General features: G+C 36.6%; 1 protein-coding gene and 1 non-coding gene across 4 annotated transcripts in view; one reads left to right on the forward strand and one right to left on the reverse strand.

Annotated features, from left to right (window-relative positions):
* Positions 1-24,095, reverse strand: part of RGS22 (regulator of G protein signaling 22) — a 152,880-nt gene that overhangs the window by 38,186 nt on the left and 90,599 nt on the right. For all 3 annotated transcript variants that reach the window (XM_025393995.1, XM_025393994.1, XM_025393993.1), the window contains 4 exons: positions 7,610-7,804; positions 5,233-5,325; positions 3,102-3,274; positions 1,367-1,529 (listed from right to left, as the gene is read on the reverse strand). In XM_025393995.1, coding sequence (XP_025249780.1) covers positions 1,367-1,529; positions 3,102-3,274; positions 5,233-5,325; positions 7,610-7,804 — 624 coding nt within the window. The remainder of the gene's footprint in view (positions 1-1,366; positions 1,530-3,101; positions 3,275-5,232; positions 5,326-7,609; positions 7,805-24,095) is intronic.
* Positions 3,796-3,862, forward strand: LOC112630881. The gene has a single exon (XR_003121008.1). It is a non-coding gene; the product is annotated as a small nucleolar RNA SNORD77 (small nucleolar RNA).

The raw sequence follows: 24,095 nt of genomic DNA on the forward strand, positions 1-24,095 counted from the left end.
GACAAAGCATTTTTGTCAAAGTTGCTTAATCCTAGAATTCCTGCTCCTTCTCACTCCCAAAGACTTCTGCTAATTTCTCCTGTACTCCAAAGATCTAGCTTTTAAATTTGGTATATCTTACTAGTGAAACTCTGAGTTTTTCTTTAATTTACTGAATTTAGCATTAATCTGAAATTTTTATTTTAGTAATATATACCATTAGAATATGCATTCTTATAAACTACCAAATAAAAAATTCATAAGCTATACATTACATCTTTAGGCATGAATGTAATACTAACAAACTTCAAACTAAATTATAATAATTGTTTATATTTCAAAAGTATAAAAATTGAGTCATATTTCATGAGCAGTGTTACATAAACACAAACCTACTGCTGAATCCCAATTATATATATACATATATTTTGAGACACAGTCTCACTCACTCTGTTGTCCAGTCTGGAGTGCAGGGGCACAATCTCCACTCACTGCAACCTCTGCCTCCTAGGTTTAAGGGATTCTCCTGTCTTAGCCTCCTGAGTAGCTGGAATTACAGGTGTGTGCCACCACACCTGGCTAAGTTTTGTATTTTTGGTAGAGACAGGGTTTCACCATGTTGGTCAGGCTGGTCTCGAACTCCTGACCTCAAACAATCTACCTGTCTTGGCCTCCCAAAGTGCTGGGATTACAGGCGTAAGCCACTGCACCCAGCCCAATCTTATACTGTTGCTGTCAATCTAATGACACTGTAGTTATTTAGTTATTAATAAATTGTGATTAAGGCCATAGGACTTTGGTCCAACAAAATGCTCAAACTGTCCTGGTCAATAAAAATAGTTTCTGGGAAAAATACAATTGTAAGGAGGATTTTCTTTTTTTTTCTTTTATAACATTTGTTCAAGGTTCCATAGTAAAGAGGATTTTCAAAGATCGATTATATTTGGAATAATATCAGTTCAGAGAAGAACAGAAAAGTGGTAGAGATTTGGCTTAATGGTTGATAACAGCTGTTTTCCTACATGTTGACAGGTGCAGGGAGCTTGTCCATCTTCTTCACCACTTTATCTTGAGCACCTAGAAGAGTCTGGCATAGTAAAGGCACTCAAATTTGTTGAATGAGTCAATGAGTAGGTGAATAAAAGTTATTTTATTCTATAAACTATTTTTTAGAGTAACATATTTTTATACTATATAATATTTGAGTATTAAAGACATTTAATGTATATTTATGAGCATTAATACCTAAATAAATATCAAAGGTCTCTAACACATTAGTCATAAGCAAAAGAAAATAAAATAAGAGACTTTCAGGTTGTTGGCAAAAATAGAAATAAAATACCGGTTTTCAAACATCAATTTAAAAAATAGGTTTGCATGTTGATACCTGGTTCTGCTGATACAGAGAAGCTGGACTGTTGGGTCCAAAGAAATATTTTTTATTAAGGTATTTGTTTTTAATGTATATAGATTTTGCCTCCCTTTGATTTCGATCTCTGTAAGTTATTCTCCGGAGCTGCTCAATGTCTGTCCAGCACATAAGATCCATGCTAAAATGAAAACAAAAACAATGTATAGGTCTTCATATTTATTTCTCTAAATTCCAGCAAACACCCGATTGTTGTTCTGACAGAACTTAGAAAGTGGCTGTCTTGACTAGTTGCATTAGATCATGGAAATAATGAACCCAATATTCTATCTCTGATTCCTTTCTAGGCTAGTTAGCTTGACTCTATTACACTCCTAATCCTGGCTAAATATATGAATGATGACAAAGGAATATTAGGATCAGAAAAAAAAAATCTATCACCATCATTGGTGGGATCTCAGAGTTCTTTCATTAATTTCATCAATTTCAAAAATAAGAAAATTTCCACATATGTCATGTCATTTGACAAAAGGTCAGATTTAGAATAATCCTCATCTTAATGGGTACCAAAAAATAGAAAGCATAAATAAGGGCCAGGCACAGTGGCTCACGCCTGTAATCCCAGCACTTTTGGAGGCCAAGGTGGGTGGCAGGCAGATCACTTTAATTCAGGAGTTTGAGACCAGCCTGACCAACATGGCAAAATCCCATCTCTACTAAAAATACAAAAATTAGCTGGACGTGGTGGCACATGCCTGTAATCCCAGCTACTGCAGAGGCTGAGGCATGCGAAACACTTGAACCCGGGAGACGGAGGCTGCAGTGAGCTGGGATCATGCCACTTCAGCCTTGGTGACAGAGTTAGACCCTGTCTCAAAAAAGAAAAAAAAAAAAGAATGAATAAGACCTACTATTTGATAGCACAATAGGATGACTATAGTCAATAATAACTTAATTGTACAATTTAAAATAACTTAAAGTATAACTAGATTGTTTGTAACTCAAAGGATAAATGCTTGAGGGAATGGACACCCCATTCTCCATGATGTGCTTATTTCACACTGCATGCCTGTATCAGAACATCTCATGTACCCCATAAATATATACACGTACTACGTAGCCACAAAAATTTAAAAAATTAACAGATGAAAAATAAAAAGATAGAAAAATCCTCATTACAATGAAGGGAAACCATATACAGTGAAATTTGGCTCTCAGATCTAATCAGTTTCTGTTAACTAGGGAGAATATTAAAAAGAAAAAAATATATTCAATACTTCAGTTTATATTAGATAAATATGTTATAAGGTTCCAAGATTCTGGGTAAAACTACAATGTTTCATTTATATATCAGTTAATAAAAATTATAAAATATTATAATTTCAATATCTCAATGAAATATAAAAAGGACATTTTCCAGAAATAGTAATTAAAATACCAGTCTAGAGAAATGTAAAACAAATAAACAGTAGAAAAGAGAAAAAATAAAGCACATTGGTATTTTAACTTAGCCAATGCTAAAAGTAGCAACATTATGTAACCACTTAAAAGAACTATGTGGAGGTTGCTACAATCAAAATGTACTCCATCTTTAAAAAGTTACCTATACAGATTTCAGATGATCATGTTTGTCAGTTTTTATTGACATGGGTAAAATCTGTTATAGCACCAAATCACTTTTATAATATGTTGAATCAAAACTAGTAGCTTAGAAAAATGTTTTCAGTGAGAAATATATGGTTATGTCCCTTACCTTGAAGAATGAGTCTCAAGAAACTGACGGAAATGTTCAAACTCCAGTTTGTTATTAAGCAGATCACTAAACTTAAAATGTTTGTATTCTGCAGGAACATTATCCCAATATTCTGTTCGTTTAGAGACATTAGAGAGTGATAAAATGCCACTTCCAATTTCACAAGTGGTATCCTGGTGAAACAGTACTTTTCAGAAAAAAAAATCTTAAACACAACAAATTGTTTACAATTTTAAGTAGAGAAACTGAAAGAAAAATCAATCATTCGGCCAAGGCCATTTAACAATTCAATGGCAGAAGTGGGTAAAGACTTTAGAATCTTGTAAAGAATCTGGTTCAGATTCTAACAATCTGGATAAAGAGTCTGGTTCAGATTCTAACGTATCAAATTCTGTTCTGTTTATTTTCATTCCATTCCCTTCTTTTCATAAATATTTAGTAAATATTTACTACACAAAGCACTTGCTTGTAAATTAACTTTAATATATTTTTCTAAGTACAGAAGTAACATGCCTTTTGTAATAAGAAAATAAAAATCATACATAATACTACCATTCAAAGATAACCACCATTAACATTTTTTAATACAGCCTTCCAGTCTTACTTATGTATATACATGTAGTTTATAAAAAATGAAGAAAAGTATAACAATAAAAATTAAAAATAAAAATTAAAAATTAAAAGTGAAGATTAGATACTATGATGGTTGCATAGTTCAGCAGATTGAATTCATGAAGAGATTTACAATGTCTGATGTAGTTTTAAAATATAAAGATAGGATTATGCACCTATTTATAGTTTTGTGACCTGGTTCTTTTTCTTAACAATGTTGATCATAAACATAAGACATTCTTTTATAACATAATATTTAAAAGTTATAGAGTAATACAAGTTACTTATCTAATAATACATCCTTCAAATATAATATTAAAATATAAATATAATCACCATATAGAAGTTAATTTTTAGATAATTTTATGACATCTGATGTTTCGTGAACAGTTTATAAGAACGAAAGGGCAAAGGGGAAAAGAGGCTTATTCTTTGAAAGGCCCTTCCTTATACAATTCCTTACATAACTAATTCATCTCCCTATTTGTTTTTATAAAGGATCCATGAGATAAGCTACCAATGTTTTAAAAATTAATTTTCCTTATGTAGAAGGAGTGTGGATAGTGTTATAAAGTTTAGTTCATAGAGTTTACAATACAACTTTATATCATGCTACCTTTATGGATTTTTATGTATCCTTTGCAAGATAGTATTAGTGTATCAAATAGATAACTTCTGGATAAGAATAAAAATTTCAGATAGGCACAAAGAAGAAAGTTTTAAAAAAATCACCTGAAACCTTACCACTCAGAGTTATCTTTAATATTTTGGTGAGTGTCTTTTCAGATATTTCTTTTTATACATATGGATACATGCAGAAACACATATATAGTTTTACATAAACAGGATCATACCATACCAGTGTTTCTGTTACAAAAATTTTAATATATCTTAAACATTTTCCAGGTCAATTAACTGTCATTTTTATGTAGATGCATAAATTTAATTTTATGGCTTTAAGGATTTATTATGTTTACTTAGCCAATCCAAAAGATGCAACTTTATGAATCAAAGTAACACTTTAATACCCTAGTCAATCCTATGATCTTTTTACCATCTTCCTAAATTCCTTCCCATATTTTTTCTTTATTGATTTCCCTATTGCTGTCACACAACAGTTTCTTTTCTGTTTAGAAAACTTAATTTAACTCCTTTGTAACCTGACAACAAATAGAAAGAGCAGCTGCCATATAGAAAATAACTGATAACATTCAAAGGAATATAACACAGTTGAAGGCTCCAATGTCTAGTCTTAGCCAAGGCAAACGAGTGGCCTGGTTCCCTGTCAAATACCTCATCTGCTTTGTTTTTCTGGCTCCCTTGTCAAATATGTCAATAAGAGGTAACACCTGTCAAATGCAGCATGCTAGGCAAAGGAACAGCAGAAAAATGAAACTGCCTATCCCCTACTCTATAATACATGATCTCCTCACTCTACAGTCTACCCCTGCCCAATACATAAAGTGGTAACCCTCTCCAGGATAAAAAGTTTGTTTTTGTAAGTGGAAGGTTGCCTTACCCCAGCTTTCTTGGAAAGTGTCCCTTTATGCAAAGCCTGTAGCTTTCTGAAGTATGTGGAGTCTAACTGTCGAGTTTCTTCCACCAGCTCCACCTAAAATAAATAAATAAAGCTTGTGACATCAAGAGAATGTACAATTTGCTAGTAACAGTGGGCTGAAAAACAAATACAGTTGGCAATAAAGCAAATTATTTTCAAAGCAAAAGCAGAAAGATAACATAGTTTAAAAGATTAGCTACAGCAGGGTCACACTTCAAAAGGATGCAATACAAAATGCATACATTTCTATGTAATGATATAGTGCCACCAAAGATCATTCCTGCTTTCTGGAGGAATGTAAACTTACAAATAATGCAAATATATTGGTCACATTTCCAACTTTTATTCAATATAACATGATAATAGTCATGACAGCAGATGCCACTAGCTTTAGGAACCAAATAATTCACAGAAACAAGAAACGACCAGACTCCATGTTGTCATTAGTATGTGAGCAAAGGCTTTAAGTAGTAAAGCTGTAGTAAGAGGGGAGACCATCAATCATCAAATAAAACCTCATAACAGCTTGTCTTCAGAGTTTGTAACGTACTGTTTCATATAGTCAGAAGAACAAGATCATTTTCTATTTCTCTACTGCAGGGGAAAACCAGCTTGACTGAAGAGCTGCCTGAGAACTTTCTGTATTTAATAGCTAGCTTTGGTAGTCTGCTGCGTTATTCTTTCTGGGAAAGAGTCTACAGAATACAGTCAGCTGGGCTTTTAGATAAGTCCTCATACTTCTAGAAGGAAGTTTCTAGAATTAAGAGAGATTTATTTTTCCTCCTACTAAAAACAGTACAATTTCTTTCATCCATTTTATAAGAATCATGACTAATGCTGAAACTTTTTGGTTTAGGGAAGTTAGTTATAATTCCAAACCTTTTTTTTTGAAACCATTGCATCCTCTATGGCATACAGTATATTTAAAATAATGACTGGAAAGAATTTTTTTAAACTTCATCTAATATCCAAATTTTCCTACTGTAATAAATGCATTTTTGTAATACAAAGGATGCTATGCTAATTTTTCAGGACAAAGAGAAATCTAATTATTTTGGTCATTGAACTTAGTAAACCATAACAGTTGTTTCAGTCACGATCCAATAAGGTAACTCTATCCAAGGTGTTTTGGTATTAATTTTGTATGACAATCTAAGAAGTTGTTGAGGAGATATGAACAAAGAATAACAATGCAAAGGCAGCAGAGTTCCACCTGAAATGACCTCAGGTACATAGTACATGCATTAACTTAATATAAAAAGTATAGATAGATGGTTTTAATTTGTGATTCAAAATAAATATTTAAATAAATGGCCTCCACCCATTAATAAAATAATGAAAATACTCAAGCATTGAGGCTTAAAACGACCTCTTTCAGGATGACAAAAGACGTGTTGAAACTTGTATCCAGTCAAGCAGTCTGACCTGATGAACACTGGGGGTACTTTAAAATAGAAGTACCAAAGTCAGAGGATCTACTTTCCACAATACATATGAAACGTTTATGTTTTCCATGCATGTGATAGTAACTGAAACTCATCTAGCATAAAATGAAATGGGTGTTTCTGTTCATCAAAATTAAGGCTACTGCTGAAAAGTAGCAAGAAAGGCATATTTACTTATTCACAGGAAACCAAAACTCAGATTTCTCTATTCTGACATACTTATACGGAGAGCAAAAAATGACATAAAGTCTTTCATTAGGCAACAATAAGAAAACTGGCAAAAAACAAAACAAACAAACAAACAAAAAAACAAGTGATGCCACTGCACTCCAGCCTGGGCAACAGAGCGAGACTCCATCTCAAAAAAATAAAAAAAATTAAAAAATCAAGTGGGTAAATACTTTCCCTGCCCAAATTTTGAGGCTACCCAAATCTTAGCTCTAAATCTTAGGGCCACATGAGACCTTTTCCAGTTTTTCTCTTGTGAGTTAACAATGCTGCTTATCGTTGGCAGTAAATCTAACGGTTTTTTATTTTTATTTTTATTTTTATTTTTTATTTTTTTATTTTTTTTAGACCAAGTTTTGCTCTTGGCGTCCAGGCTAGAGTGCAATGATGTGATCTCGGCTCACTGCATCCTCCGCCTCCCAGGTTCAAGCAATTCTCCTGCCTCAGACTCCCATGTAGCTGGGATTACAGGCACCCGCCACCACACCCAGCTAATTTTTGTATTTTTAGTAGAGACAGGTTTTCACCACGTTGGCTAGGCTGGTCTTGAACTCCTGACCTCAGGTGATCCACCCGCCTTCGCCTCCCAAAGTGCTGGGATTACAGGTGTGAGTATTGTAGTAAACCTGAATGGTTTCACACTCAATTTATCAGTGGCACAGTACCTTTTTATAAGCAATTTGGTCCGATTTTACCATCTTTGTCCATGGTTCAAGAAGGAGGAGAAGGATATATTCCTCTGCTGTGTCAAAAAGGTCTTCAAATGGTGGCTGTATTTTCATATAAATTTCTTTTTTCTTTTCCTGTTGGAGTCCAATGTCAAGAGTGGCAGAAGGAGCAACGTATGTGGCAAAAAGATACTGAAGGAGAAGAGGGAAGAAGGGAGAGGATGTTGAGAGAAGCCACAATGGTTAGCAGATACCTCAGCATAGGCATTTTTTAAAAACTAAGAGAAGGCAAATAAGCCAACGTGATATTTTTCTTGAAAATATGGGTAGAACTACTTAACACGAAGCAATGCATCTATTTGAAAGACTTTGTTTTTCCTTTTGTTTTCCAATTTCTTCATCAGTAATTAGTCAATTTTTCTCAGATTACAAAAATCTGAGGAAGCACTAGGTATTATTACGATAAATTTGAGTTTATGTGCCTCTTTTCTTCCTTTATGTTCACAACATTTCTAACACATTTGTGTTACTTTCCAAAGTGGCTTGAAATACTTTTTTTTGGAAACAGGAGGCAAGAATACACTAGGACTGAAAAGCTGGCTATTAGTCTTTTGGAGAAACAACAGACTACCTGTCCTACCAAACTGAGCTGCAGAGTTCTTAAGACTTGCTAATTATCCCTTTCTGCCATTAAGTCTTTCCATCTGGTATCCAATGCTGTGGAAGACAAAAGCATAAGAGTGAATGGAGGCCAGGTGCAGTGGCTCACGCCTGTAATCCCAGCACTTTGGGAGGCCGAGGCGAGTGAATCACTTGAGGTCAGGAGGTCAAGGCCAGCCTGGCCAATATGGTGAACCGCCCCGCCCACCCCCCCCACCCCCCACCCCCCACCCCCCGCCGTCGCTACTAAAAATACAAGAAGTAGCCAGGTGTGGTGGTGCACACCTGTAATCACAGTTACTCAGGAGGCTGAGGCAGTAGTAATTGCTTGAACCGGGGTGCCAGAGATTGCAGTGAGCCAAGATCAAGATCATGCCACTGCACTCCAGCCTGGGTGACAAAGTGAAACTCCATCTCAAAAAAAAGAAAGTGAATGGAAAGATATACATAGAACCTCCAGCAAACCTGCCACAAATATCTGTTCCATTCTACTAATTGTCCTGTCTCTCAATAATAGTTACGTATATCTGAGAAGCAATTTAATAACATTGTGTTTAAAAAATGTTTGCACACTGGACATTTTAAATCAAGTTTTACTAACAATCTCTAGTTAATTTGTACTTTATGTCAATTTTATTTCACATACTTAGAATTTGAACCTGATAATATCTAGACCAACTCGGAACAGACAGATACAGATATGAGTTTGTACCAAACAGCAATAGTCTTATTTAAAATAATCTTTTAAAAGAGGTAAAGGGTCCATGTTAACAACACAAGCATTTACTGAGTACTCCATCTACTGCATCTTAGACACTTGGCTAGGTGCTATGTATGCAAAGATTAATGAACAAGAGTCAATGCCTATTCTGAAGAAGCCAATTTGGTGGTGACATGGAGATGAATATCAATGGTTATAACAGGATGAAAAGTGCTATAAGAGAGGTATGTATTATAAATAAGATCTTCAATGATCTTTTAAGCTCGTCTCCCATTAATCATCTTTAAAATTTTACATTCAAATACAAATTTTCTATAATTTCCCTAAGTCTTGCTGTTTTGCCATTTCATACCATTGCACATATTGTTCCTTCCATCTTGGATGGCTACACTACCCCACATACCTTGTCTGCTTGATAAACTAATTTAGAGTTTAAAACCAAACATGAGGCCGGGCACTCACACCTGTAATCCCAGCACTTTGGGAGGCCGAGGCAGGCAGATCACGAGGTCAAGAGATTGAGACCATCCTGGCCAACATGATGAAACCCCATCTCTACCAAAAATACAAAAATTAGCTGGGCATGGTGGTGCACACCTGTAGTCCCAGCTACTCAGGAGGCTGAGGCAAGAAAATCGTTTGAACCCAGGAGGTGGAGGTTGCAGTGAACCAAGATCATGTCCCTGCACTCCAGCCTGATGACAGAGTGAGACTTCGTCTAAAAAAATTAAAAACCAACGTTGATTTCTCCTCCTCTAGGAAGTTTCACTCACATTCTCCCCCAATAATCACACTTTCTGCTGCTATGCCTATCACTCTATAATGCAGTTATGTATTTATGTGTCTTCTCTTCCAGACTGAGATCCTTGAAGGCAAAGACTGTAGCTTATTCACTGGTGTATCTCCAGTTCCTAGAACTGTTCTTGGCAGACAGTAGATGCCATAAACATTTATTAAAATTTCCAAATCCCTAGAAAAGACTCATTTATGTATTGGACTAGGAAAGGAAATAATTCTAGAAACTCTTCAGAGAGAAGATAATTCTTTTTTTTTTTTTTTTTAAGAGATGGGGTCTTGCTATGTTGCTCAGGCTGATCTCAAACTCCTGGGCTCAAGCAATCTGCCCACCTTGACATCCCAAAGTGCTGGAATTAACAGGTGTGAACCACCATGCCTGCCCTCCAGAAGATAATTGTTAAGCTAAATCTCTAAAGATAAGTTGGAGTCAATAATCAGACAATAGAGGAGGGTTGATGAAAGATGGCCCAAGCAGAAGCAAAACACAGGTCAATGCATGGAGGCCTATGGGAGCTTTAAAACCTATGGAGAGATTTTAGGTTTCAAGTAGATAACACTGGCTAAAGGAAAGAGGTGAATAAGAGAAGATACTTTAAAGGGAGGCAGAAACCAGAGCATGAATATGATCTCTTATCCTTTGTTAAGGAATTTGAATTTTTACCTAAAGATATAATGGGGAATCTTGTAAGGATTTTAACTGAGCAGTGACACTATTGGATACGATAGTTTGAGTAAGATCAATATTTGAAGCAGTTTGGAAGTTATTTCAATAGATAGACAAGAAATTACATGCCACCTTCACCTCTTGCTTGCTTTTTTGCAATAGTCTCTTAACTAATCTTCCCAGACTACTCTTTGCTTTCTCACAGTCTATTCTTACCACAGCAGACAGAAAAATCCTTTTGTGCAGCACTCCTCTGCTCAAACTCTCTAGTAGCTTCCCATCTCACACATAATAAAAGTCAAAATTCTTATAATTACCTATAAATGGAGTTTTTGGAAGTCTTGCAATGATTAGGAGACAAGGATTATAGTTCAGGACCTGTCAGTGGGGAAGTCCCTGTAAACATCCTAAGCTCTCAAAACACCCTGAGAGCAGGAATGGACTAGATATTGACTCCAGTCTCGAGTTTTTAATGTGCCAAAAGAAAATAACTGCCAACCTATAATTCTATGTCTAGCAAAAACACCTTTCCAAAATAAAAACAAAATAGATGTTATAAATCAACAGACAAAAACAGAAACTTCATCACCAGAAGACCTGTCCTAAATGAAATATTAAATGGAGACTCTAGAGGTGAAATATTAAATGGAGGCTCTAGACAAAAGCAGGATGGACTAGAAAACAATGGAAAGTACAAATATATGGGTAAATATCAATAAATATTTATTGCAAAATAAAATAATAATAATGAATAAAGTCAGAAGAAATAGTAAAAGAGCCTGAGAAACAGAAGTCAGAGAGATAAGAGGTAAACCAAGTCAGAGTAATGCTGCAGAAGCCAAATGAAGAGTTAGCTTAAAGATAGGAGACAGCAATAAATGGTGTGAAGAATTATACACACACACACACACACACACACACACACATATATATATAGACATTAAAGCAACAAAAGAATCAAAGGTGCTGGTTAAAGTGCAATTGAAATGATCTACTGTGAGGTCCATGACACGTAGGAAAGCAAACAAGGTCAAAATCAGGGTAGTGATACAGTAATTTGCAGGGTAGAGTATCAAAGAACCAGTGATTAAGATAAGGGAGAAGGGCATGTAGAGTAGTTAAAAGAGAATACTAAAGTTCAGAATATAATAGGCATTCAATAGATATTTGCTGAGTATATAAATGGGAGATGAGTGGCTTTAAGCGAAACAGTGATTTGAAAGGGAAATTTCACAGGTCAAGAATTTAAAGCTGGCAGGGTGTGGTAGCTGATTCTCATAATCTCAGCACTTTGGGAGGCCAAGGTGGGAGAATCATTTGAGGCCAGGAGTTCGAGATTACAGTGAAATATGATGGTGCCATCATACTCCAGACTGGGTGACAAGAGTGAGGAGACAGACAGAGAGAGAGACAGTGAGAGAGAGAGAAAGAAAGGAAAGAAACAGAGAGAGAGAGTTTTCTAAAGTAAACTAATAAAAATAATGTCTTAGGTAAATTATGAAACTAAAGATTAAAATTATCAAATTAACAACATTTAAAAATGTAGGATTTGCTCCAATAATTCCAAATTCACTTCAAATAAAAGAAAATTTAACAGCCTAAATTACTTACACTAAAAATCAGTAGTCAGGCTAAATTAGGGCAGAAATACTTTTTTTAAATTTTTTTTTTCTTTTACAGTTCAAAACTATAGTTTAAAAAGATCTGATGTGCTACATATCAAATTCTCATATGTTGAGCATTCTGGTTAGTACAAGAAAAGTTCTCATATAGAAATCAGGATAACGCCTTTGATTTTTTTTTTTTTTTTTTTTTTTTTGAGACGGAGTCTCGCTTTATCGCCCAGGCTGGAGTGCAGTGGTGTGATCTCGGCTCACTGCAAGCTCTGCCTCTTGGGTTCATGCCATTCTCCTGCCTCAGCCTCCCAAGTAGCTGGGACTACAGGTGCCCACCAACACGCTTGGCTAATTTTTTGTATTTTTAGTAGAGATGGGGTTTCACCATGTTAGCCAGGATGGTCTCTATCTCCTGACCTTGTGATCTGTCTGCCTTGGCCTCCCAAAGTGCTGGGATTACAGGCGTGAGCCATCACACCTGACCTGATTTCTTTTTTTAAATGAGAACAGAGAAGAGGGTAAAAGTAGGAAAGAAGTTGAAAAGGTGGCTAGGACAACAATGACAGCTGTTAGGATTGTCAGCCTCTGGTGGACGCCTAAATCTACTTCCCTTCTCTTTTACTCTGTCTTGCCTTTACTCTTTCTGTTTTATCTTTAAGATTTAGTGCTAACCTCAATTCCAAGAGATCATCTATGTGTGATTTAGATAGTCTAGTACTGTATCTATACTATGGTGGACACTTCTTGATGCCCTGTTGAAGCCAAGTTTCTGTATATGATTGTATCCAACTGCCTTGGGCTTTTACCTTCTTAAACTTTGCTTTATGATTTTCTTCAAGGTAAGTTTGTCTTTATTTTACCACTTACCATATTAATAGAACAACTTTCTCTCTCTGACCATAATTTTCATCTATTTGTATCTCTCACCAAGCTTTTCTTCACCTTCAGCACAATCTAAATAAATATGTCCTCTAAATAAATCATGCACCAGCTGCTTTATCTTACTTTCTTAGACAATTGGGACTGAGAACTGTCCATTATTTCAACTATACTCTTACCAACATCCCTATTTCCTCCCCACTCTACCCTCAAGTTCCTAATAAAAACATCATGACTGACTCCATTATAAATAAAATTCAAAAAACCTTGGCTGCAATCAAAAAGTTTGTTACATTTTTGCTTATTTCTAATCAATGCCATTTCCCATTTTAAAACTGCCATCCTATTTAATGCTCCCAACTGTACTCTTACACTTCTTCACTTTCAGTAGACTTTATCTTCCACGTAACTGGGAAAAACCACTGGTATAAATGCCCTCAACTTTCCTCTCAAGAGCTCTCTTCTAAATCTTTTTGTTTCTCTGATGTCTCAAAGGAAGACGTCTTTCCAATCCTAAGGCATTCAGGTGCACTCGACCATGTTCCTCCAGAGCCTGCAACACCAGCTATTTCCTTAGTGCCTTGTTTCTTTAATCTACCTCTCCATTGATTCCATTTGCTTCTTTATGCTACAAAGTTGTTGAAATCTAGTGCCTTTCTCATTCTAAAATGTTTTTCCTGACTCTGTTTTACTCCCTACTTCTTACCCTACTTCTTTCTTCCCTTTCTCTACAAGTCTCCATAGTCACTCCTCAATCTATGGAAGTCTGGCTTCCATGCCAATGACAATGATCTCAAAGATCACTAAAAACCACCTAATCGCCAATTCAATAGCTTCTTTCCTTAATCTTCATTCAACCTGATCCCTTATGCAGCTTTAATACTGCATAATATAATTATCTCCTCTCTCCTTTACTCTCTTTCCTCTGACTTCGCCAACCCTTTCTCTTGATTCTCTCCCTGCCAATTTCTGCTGCTTCTCAGGCTCTTTGCTGATTCCTTTTCCTCCATTCCTCCCTTAAAAGATGACACTTACTAAAGTTCCATGCTCAATTACACCTTCTCAGTTCATGCCCCTACAGTTTCTCACAGGAGGCAAGCACTCCCTCACAGGAGTTTTGTACTCTGCACTCTATCGCTTCTATGCTCTCTACCCTCATCTTCTTTTCGCCTTTCACTGAGCTTCTATTCATCCTAAAGACTCAGCTTCCATGGCTCCTGAAGTCTGGCTTAAGAATCCTTCCTGTGTGTTCCCATGGACCCTGTACTTTTATGTTTTTCCCACTGGACCCTACACTCTACAAAGAGACTGTGTCTACTTTGTTTATTACTGTATCCCTAGCATCTGGCATAATGTGAAATTTAGAATAAGTAGATGAATGAAAGACTTCACCTAGCTCCAAAAATTTAACAGTCAATCAATGTGGAAGAACTCCATATACTAATACTAATAGCTTTACACCAGATTTCTTTCCTGAACTCAAAACCTTTGCTTTTAGCAGCCTACTTGTTATAGCCACATGAGTATCTTCCAGACCCTCAAGGACTCAATAATATAGCAAATTATCCCTTCCTAACTTCTAAAGCCTCTCCCTTCCTCCTGTGTTTCCAGGTTTCTTTTCTTTTTTTTTTTTTCTTTTCTTTTCTTTCTTCTTGAGATGGAATCTCCCTCTGTCACCCAGGCTGGAGTGCAGTGGTGTGATCTCAGCTCACTGCAACCTCTGCCTGCCAGGTTCAAGTGATTCTTGTGTGTCAGCCTCCTGAGGAGCTGGGACTACAGGCACGCACCACCACCCAGGCTAATTTTTGTATTTTCAGTAGAGACAGGGTTTCACCATGTTGGCCAGGCTAGTCTTGAACTCCTGATCTCAAGTAATCTGGCTGCCTTGGCCTCCCAAAGTTCTGGGATTACAAGCGTGAGCCACCATGCCTGGCCTCCAGTTTTCATTAATAATACCCATTTATAGTACAATTTTTGACTCTTCCCTGCGCTCCCCTTTTTTATTCTCAAATGCAAATCCTATGACTTTAATCTCTCCAATGAAACAAGGAGAAACTAACAAAAACAAATATAAAAATATCAGGAGGAAATAAGTAGCATCACTTCCATCTCAAGAAACATCATAAAACTCAGTTTTCTGACCAAGCAAGGCCAGACCTTTCCCAGGTTACTGTCTGCTACCTTTCTTCCTGACCTCACACTCATATTTTGCCCTAGCCATGGGGGTTCATGCATATTATTTAGCTACATAGTCTGCAGTCTCTAGGATCTATATCACTGGGACAGTCATGTGTCCCTACTCTGGTCTAAGCCTACTGTCTTTGCATAATTATTAACAGTTTAATTCTCAAAAGCATCTGGGTTTAGATGATAAATTATATGGTTCCTCCATATTTAATTGTCATCAGTTAAATTCTGAAGTTTCTCTAAAACAAGACTCCTAGAAACACTTGACACATATTTAAATCTGAAAATAAAGCAAAGAAAAGCAGAAGATGTTCCATGATAAGAAACAGACATTTGTCTAATTCTCAACCATATTAATTGAATAGCTATTCTCAAATGCCAAAATCTCAAACCAGAAATATGTAATTTAGAACTTGGGTTGACACTTCACAGACTTTCCTGTTAAAAATAAACAAACTAGAGAGGGGAGGGGAAGAAAAAAGAAATGAACTAAATGATTGCACCTGAATGTATTAATTTGCCCTCCCACTTTTTATTTTTTTGCTTCCTTACCACGTTTATTGAATTATTGTCACCCAAACAATTTCTCTTTGTTCAAGAGTATCAACCCCCCATCTGACAACCAGCATAATCCTTAAAAATAATACGCTCTCCTGCTGGGCGAGGTGGCTCACGCCTGTAATCCCGGCACTTTGGGAGGCCGAGGCAGGCAGATCACGAGGTCAGGAGATTAAGACCATTCCACCTAACACGGTGAAACCCTGCCTCTACTAAAAATACAAAAAAGTAGCTGGGCGTGGTGGTGGGCGCCTATAGTCCCAGCTACTTGGGAGGCTGAGGCAGGAGAATGGCATGAACCCGGGAGGCAGAGCTTGCAGTGAGCCAAGATCAGGCCACTGCATTCTAGCCTGGACGACAGAGCTAGACTTGGTCTCAAAAAAAAAAAAAAAAAAAAAAAAAAAGAAGAAGAAGAAGAAGAAGAATACACTCTCCCTACATCCCTGATTCCTTACCAGTCTTTTTTTTTTTTTTTAAACAGGGGCTTGCTCTGTCACCTACGCTGAAGGGCAGTGGCCTGATCTCCGCTTACTGCAACCTCTGCCTCCTGGGCTCAAGCAATCCTTTTGTCAACGTTCATCACCATGCTCCACTAATTTTTTTAAAATGTTTTGTAGAGACAAGGTCTCATTATATTGCCCAGGCTGGTCTCAAACTCCTAGGCTCAAGTGATCCTTCCCTCTTGGCCTCCCAAAGTACTGGGATTACAAGCATGAGCCACTATGCCCTGTCCTTTATTGAAAAATCACAGAACTGGAAGCATTAAAAAGGGGCTTGTGAGGTCATCCAATCCATGGCATCCCAAGCCTACACTACACACATTTATTGTCTTTTGTTGAAGTTGTCTCCGCTGTTCCTCACCTCTCCAGGATGGTAGAGACACATGCGGTTAAACGAGTAAGGATGAGAAAAGTGAATTCGGTTTGTCAATTCTTTATTAGCCCAAACAGTAAAATTATTGTACATTTAAACTGAATTATGATACTAAAATCTGAATATGTCTTTCTAATAATCCAAGGCAATCTATAAGTGGATAACTAACTTATAGATTGTTATAATCTATAAGTTATAGATTATAGATAACTAACTTATAGATTGTTATAATCTATAAGTGGGTAACAGTATATATATATTTAGTAAATAAAAGATATTGTAATTGTATATCTAAAACAAAAGTTTAAAAAGCTAAACAACACACTTAAAATCTTTATAAAGATGATAAAATCCTTTTAAGTTGATATAAATTGACTTTAAGATGAAACATAAAGATTATGCTTTTTGATATGTAAATCATATAGCCTGATTATGGGTTAGAAACATTGTTTAAATATCCAAATCATTTGCTTTTTTTACTGGCCACCCAGTTCTTCCTTTCTAGCCACAGAGTAAACAACAACGCAGCTCATGTTAGAGAAGAAACTGCTCCCTTCATATTCCAGTCAGCTACTCCGATTCACATTCAAGCAGAGATTCACTCACACACAGCTGTGGCCAACATGAGTCCAATTTAAACATTAACCTATGATGCTTTAACAACCCAGCAGGAAAGTTTTTGAGAAGGGATACAAGCACTGCCTGTCTGTGATCAAAGTGCCTGGCACTGCACACAACATGACTCTAAGCCTCATCTCTCCTGGAGACACTCAAAGGTTATGTAATCAGGAAACGCACAATGCACTGCTTGCCCTGCACCTCTCTACACCTGTGCCTGTGACTCACTTTCTTGGCATCTGTATCAACAAAAAAAAGAAAAAATAGTAATGCCTGCCCCTAAAAAATCTTTTACAGTCTTGAAATTCTGGGAGTTAATTTTCTTTTTTTTTTTTTTTGGGAGTTAATTTTCTTGCCTAACTGAACTGTCAGTATTACCCGAGAGTTAACAAGACTAGCAAGAAAAAAAGATGTAGGATGGATACCATGAGACAGAATAGCTGAACTGGAAAGCAGAAAAAAAAATGAAGAAAAAAATTAGGATAAATGAAGACACACACACACACACACACACAAAATAGCAGGGGAAGAAAAACCGTATTTTGATTAATGTTTTGCTTTCTAAACGGTGTTAAAATGAAGAACAATGTTTAATTTATTTTTAATACATATTAGTTTGCTGACATTACTGGGGGAAGAAGTGAACAAATATTCCTGTTTGCCTCTTCAAGGAAATCTCAGCTGCTTCATTAATTAGAGACAATATCCTCTATATAATACCTGCATTATACTATTAATACATATGAGATAGCTCAAACGATTTAAAACATGACATTTCCCATTGCAATTTATATTTTTCCAACACTATGATATTTTTCATGCAAGATTTCCACACCACTTAATAGTTTTCAAAATCATTATGAAATTATGTGTTAATAAGCATATTCTTGGATAGAAGTGAATCCCAATCTTCTTTCAAACGTATCAAAATGCATGCCAGGCTTACTTTTCCCACATTAATGTTTTCTTATTGAATGATAAGGTCTAGATAAACATACCTGAGAAATGAAAATTGTGTGTTTATTGAACTTATTCTTGTTTTTAACAATGTCAAAAGCAAAAAAAAAAAGGAAATATTTTCCACAATTGTCTGTACTATTTGGATTTCTCTTTGTATCAAAGGCTAAATGATGACAGCTATGGGATTAGATTCCAACTAGCATACTGTAGAAGCACCCAGCAAAGTATTCTCACTGTGCCAAAGGTGAGCACAGGCTTTGGGAAGACATCTTTTCCATAAATAGGGGCCATTTGATGAGCTACAGCTTGACACTTATCTGCGTTCCAATGAAAACAAGAACAATTTCTCTGCAGCCTTAAAAGGCAAAGTCAGAAATAATACCAAATGTTGTAACACATGTGTTGATTTGTTATGTTACATTTCAGCTGTTAGTTATGTTAATGGAACAGTTTCACATACTTCATTTTGATGTATTTATTTTAATGATCATGTGTATGTATCTTGCTACGATTGCCTGGTAACACTGATTACATGATGTTCTGCTGTCACCACCAGGCCAGGACTGGAAGTAAGAAACGTAAAACTTTGGAACTGTATGACTTAAAATGAGTCCCTCAGTACATGAAGAATAAAATGTATTCAAAACCTATATATTGTGAGATCTTAATACTAGTTGACAGCACATCTCGTAAAGCATATTACCAGATTAACTAAAATTGGTGACATTTTAAAAGTAGACTTCCAATATAGTATTCCAGAGATTAGGAGAAAACGTTCATGCTTCAGCATTTTGTATCACTAACAAGTTCATTTTTTTAGACCCATTACTTGACTACAAAAGTAAAGGAGGGAATTCTAATCATGTAATTAGTAAGGCAGCAGAAGGCATTTTAATATATATCTTTCACATTCTTCTAGTAATTTTCCAAGATGCTCACCAAGACAGTATACAAACTATAAAGCCAAAGTCATCTGCTGTCGCAAAAAAAATGTTCTTTCTTTCTTTTACTTTTTTTTTTTTTTTTTTAAGATGGAGTTTCACTCTTGTTGCCCAGGCTGGAGTGCAATGGTGCAATCTTGGCTCACCGCAACCGCCGCCTCCGATGTTCAAGCGATTCTCCTGCCTCAGCCTCCTGAGTAGCTGGAATTACAGGCACCTGCCACCATGTCCAGCTAATTTTGTATTTTTAGTAGCAACGAAGTTTCTCCATGTTGGTCAGGCTGGTCTCTAACTCCTGACCTCAGGTGATCTGCCCGCCTCGGCCTCCCAAAGTGCTGGGATTACAGGCATGAGCCACCGCTCCCAGCCGCAATTTTCTTCTACTTACCATCAGGTAGCACTAGGCTTCTGCCTGATGGACTGACAGCGTGGTATCAGCAAAGACTTAGCCAGCCCCTGGGAAAAAGAGATATTCCACAAAAGCCAAGGCACTATTTCATACACTCTAAAGACAAAAGAAGAAAAAGCCTTTGGCTACTGAAATATACAAAGCTTTTTTATAAGCTCCTTCATGAAGTTCACAGTAAACTGCAGGACCTGGTGATTCTGGAGGAGAGATGATGTGCCTTCTTTGGTAAGTGTGAGTGGTTCATAAGTAGTCTCCAAAAGGTGGAAGAAACTTTTTAAAGGTGAAGAGTCAGGGTCTCCAGCTGTAACATTAGAGAAAAAATGGAGAGGATTCACAGTGATGCTTTTCTTGTTATTACTTCTCTTCCTCCCTTATAAGCAATGGTCTACTGGAGCCAGCTTGTACCAGCTCACAAGAGCCGATTTATAAATATTCAGGAATTTTGTGAGTCAGTTGTTAAACTCTGTCATTACCAAAAATTAAATCACATAAACTTACAATTAAAGAAATTATGATTCAGTCCAGTCCAGAGGCCTCAGGAAAAAAAGAAGTTATATTAAAAACAAAAATAATGACTACTCAAAACTCATTATTTCCTGTTGATTTTACTGTTTTGCCATTAATATTACCCATGGTCTTGAAGTGTATCTGTATGGGGGAAATATTATATGATGGGGTGCTACTGCACATCTCTTCCCAACTCTGCATTCAGTGACGTCATGTTGGCAGCTTGAAATCATCCATGATGAGAGTATTTATACCCAGAGATCAGCAAATGCTACAAATCGGAGCTGCTTTTTCCCCTAGAGATCTGGTTGTTGAACATTTGTCATCATAGCACTGATTATAAGGCAAATATACTTCTCTTCCTATCATGATCATTAAAGAAAGAGAAATAAAGTAGGAAAAAACAAATGACACCAGCTACTTCAAATATTTACTGGCAGCAAAGCTACATACCAGTATATACCAAGTCATACCAGATTATGCCAATTTATAACACAGTTTACTTACATACTCTGTTTAACAGACATCCATTTAAAAAATATATACAGTAAAGGCCCTGTTAATAGTTAAGAGTAAAGCTGAACCAGAAGAGGAGGGTCAACAGCTTTTCTTTAAAATTGTTTGTTTACATTCTGAGTAGTCCTTATTTAGAAAAGGTCAAAACTAAGTTTCAAGTATTACATTTATCTTCAGCCTGATAAATTAATCAGTTTAGTGGGCCTGATGAGAAAGTATTAGCTTGGCCTGATGAGAAAGTACAAAGAACATATTTGAAGAAGAAACATTAAAGCATTATGAGAAATAGAAATGGTACTAATGGATCTTGATTCAGTGTCTGGACCCCAAAGAAACCAAAATCACTTCACAGATCATCTTAAACACAACAGAACAGATGTCCACTAAACTGTAACAACAACAAAAAAACCATGTTGCTGTAAGTGATGGCAAATAGCAAAGTAACATGGGATCTGCTCAACTGGGCTCAATAACTCTATGCTTGGAGTTCATATAAAGCAATGAGATGAACTGTACTCCCGGAAGCTAAGGGTGAAAAATGAAAAAAAGAGTCCCCAGAGGTGTTTATAAAAGAAATATAAATGCCGTGATACAGGATACTTTCAGAAATCACAAAATATTTACTTCAGCAAAAAGAGAAGTCTGTTTTCATAACGATTCACAGCTCTAGCAGGCATAGGACATTATTATCTGAGTTCATATGAGGCAGAAAAAGAAAATAACAAGCAAGTTCAAGCAATCCAATCTTTTTTTCTGCAAAAGAGGAAAAAATGATGATTTCTAATGACCTCTCACATCCCACTAGGAGCTCAAAAACATTACTGAGGAGCTATGCCGAGAGGGAATAAATTACAGATGGAGCTTTCCACACATGGATTTTCATGTGAAGGACCTTGGATTTTTCAACTAGGAATCTTAAAGATGGGATCTAAGGATTGCAACATCTTGATACCAAGAGGCAAACTACTTCAACACAAGATGGACTTGTACAAAAAAAGATAATGATGACAAACTAGAATTTTTGTCAATTGCTTAGACCCTACTAAAAAGAATTCAAAGCAAATGAGAGCCTAAGAAAATGCCAATAGGATAAAAAAGTAAAACAATTTGAATCGTTTGGGACAGAATAAAAAATCAGAAGGGGAAAATAGAACGTGTTAAGAAAAGATGAGAACAAACCAGGAACAAAAAAAAAGCTAGGCTTTTAAGATAGATTTGGGTCATTGCTTAAGACATTTTAAGCAAAATCAATTGAGTGCATGATGAAATAAAATAAACAAGCACACAGAAAAAAAAAGTTATTACTATATAGTTTAAGGCAACCTAAGGAACAAATAAAGGTTTTATTTTATAAATTTTTGGATTTGTATTTTAAAAAACCTTTCACTGACAAAAGCAAGATATACATTTAAACTAATGGAATTATTTAACTTCTATTAATAAATAATTTCTTGGAAATCAGTGAACCAAAAAAATTCTTTATTTCTTTATTTATTTATTTTGAAATAGGGTCTCACTATGTCACCCAGGTTGGAGTGCAGTGGCACAGTCTCAGCTGACTGCAACCTCCACCTCCCAGGCTCAAGCCTAGCCTCCCGAGTAGCTGGGACTACAGGTGCACACCACCACACCAGGCTAATTTTTGTATTTTTTTGTAGAGATAGGGTTTTGCTATGCTGCCCAGGCTGGTCTCAAACTCCTGGGCTCAAGTGATCTACCTGCCTCGGCCTCCCAAAATGCTGAGATAAACAATTCAATTTAAAAAACATGATTATATTAAAATTTCTGGCTTGAGGAAAAAAAAAAAAAAAACCTGTTTCACCAGTATAATAATCTATGCTAACAAAGCACACAAGACTGATACATGAAACCAGAGTATCAAGTGATTGCTTTACAATGAAAAATGAGAAAATCAACCATCATTAAGGTTGTAGGTCTATGTTTACCAGCACACAACCTTGGAAAACAAGTTTACATGGTCAGAATAAGTGAAGGTAACTGTATGAGCCCTGTGAATATTCCCTCCTTCAAGATCTATCAAGCTGACTAGATGCAAGGAGCAGACAGCTCAGGACAGCTCTTCAAGAGCATGTCAAGGTCTGCCTCTGAGACATTACACCTTCCGGGATGCCACTGCCAAACAATGTCTCTTCATGAGTGAGACGTTCTTTCTTTTTCTTTTTTAAGAGCTAGAGTCTCACTCTGTCACCCACGCCGGACTGCAGCTGGAGTACACTGGTGCAATCATAGCTCACTGTAGCCTCCAATTCCTGGGCTCAAGTGATCTTCCTGTTTCAGCCTCCCAACTAGCTGGGACTACAAGCATGGACCACCATACCTGGCTAATTTTAAAAATTTTTTTGTAGAAATAGGGTCTCACTACGTTGTTCATGCTGATCTTGAACTCCTGGGGTCAAGTGATCTTCCCACCTCAGCCTCCCAAATGCTGGGATTACAGGTGTGAGCCACTGTTCCTGACTTGGAAAATTCTTTCTTTACATGTGCTGGCATCTTCATTACAAATCTTGCAGGCCTGTGAAGCCCTTCTGTCTCTAGACGGCTGCTCATATCTGTTCTGATTTATTACACATTCATTTCCTAGTTTAAATTGCAAAAAGCAACCATATTTTTAGGTTCCTTGGGTGAAGTGGGAGGGGACAGGGAGATTGCATTGCTGCTCCAATGCAATTTTTTAAGAGCTCCCATTTTTGTTGTTGTTTTTTGTATTTTTCCAAGAAAGAGTCGCTCTGTTGCCCAGGCTGGAGTGCAGTGGCGCGATCTTGGCTCACTGCAACCTCCACCTCCCGGGTTCAAGCACTTCTCCTGCCTCAGCCCACCAAGTAGCTGGGATTATAGGTGCGTGCCACCACATCCGGCTAGTTTTTGTATTTTTAGTAGAGATGGGTTTCACTATGTTGGCCAAGCTGGTGTTGAACTCCTGACCTCGGATCTGCCCACCTTGGCCTTCCAAAGTGCTGGGATTACAGGCGTGAGCCACCACACCCAGCCAAGAGCTCTTTATTAAGAGTAAACTGGAAAGACAGAATGTTGATAATTGCTGAAGCTGAGTGAAGGTATATGGGGGCTCATTAAACTGTTTTCACATAAAATTTTTCTTAAAGAAATAAAAATGCTCGGCTGGCTGTCATTTCCAAATAATCAATGACTATCTTTAATTAGGTTTATAATATGTTGTTAAGAATATAAACATGCCAATGAGTTCATGAATTTTTCAATACCTATCACAGCACCTTTTATATGGCACCTTCAATCCTGAGCATACAAGCTAAACAGAGCAGAATGTCTTCATGGACCTACAGTTTTGTGGAGAAAAAAATATTAAAGGTGATATTTGACATTTAATGTTCATAAAGATAGTTGAAGATATTAAAGTGAAAGATTAAACAAGGTGATAAACAGATACTCTTTCTTCTAGAGATAATAATAAGAAAGCAATGGCTTAGAAGTTAAGAGTACAGGGTCTGGAGTCAGAATAGTTGGTACCAATTCCAAGTTCACCAATTGCTAAATGGATGGCATTAGGAAAGCATTCAACTTCCCTAAGTCTCAGTTTCC

The sequence above is a fragment of the Theropithecus gelada genome, chromosome 8 (genome assembly GCF_003255815.1).
Source record: "Theropithecus gelada isolate Dixy chromosome 8, Tgel_1.0, whole genome shotgun sequence".
NCBI lineage: Eukaryota > Metazoa > Chordata > Mammalia > Primates > Cercopithecidae > Theropithecus > Theropithecus gelada.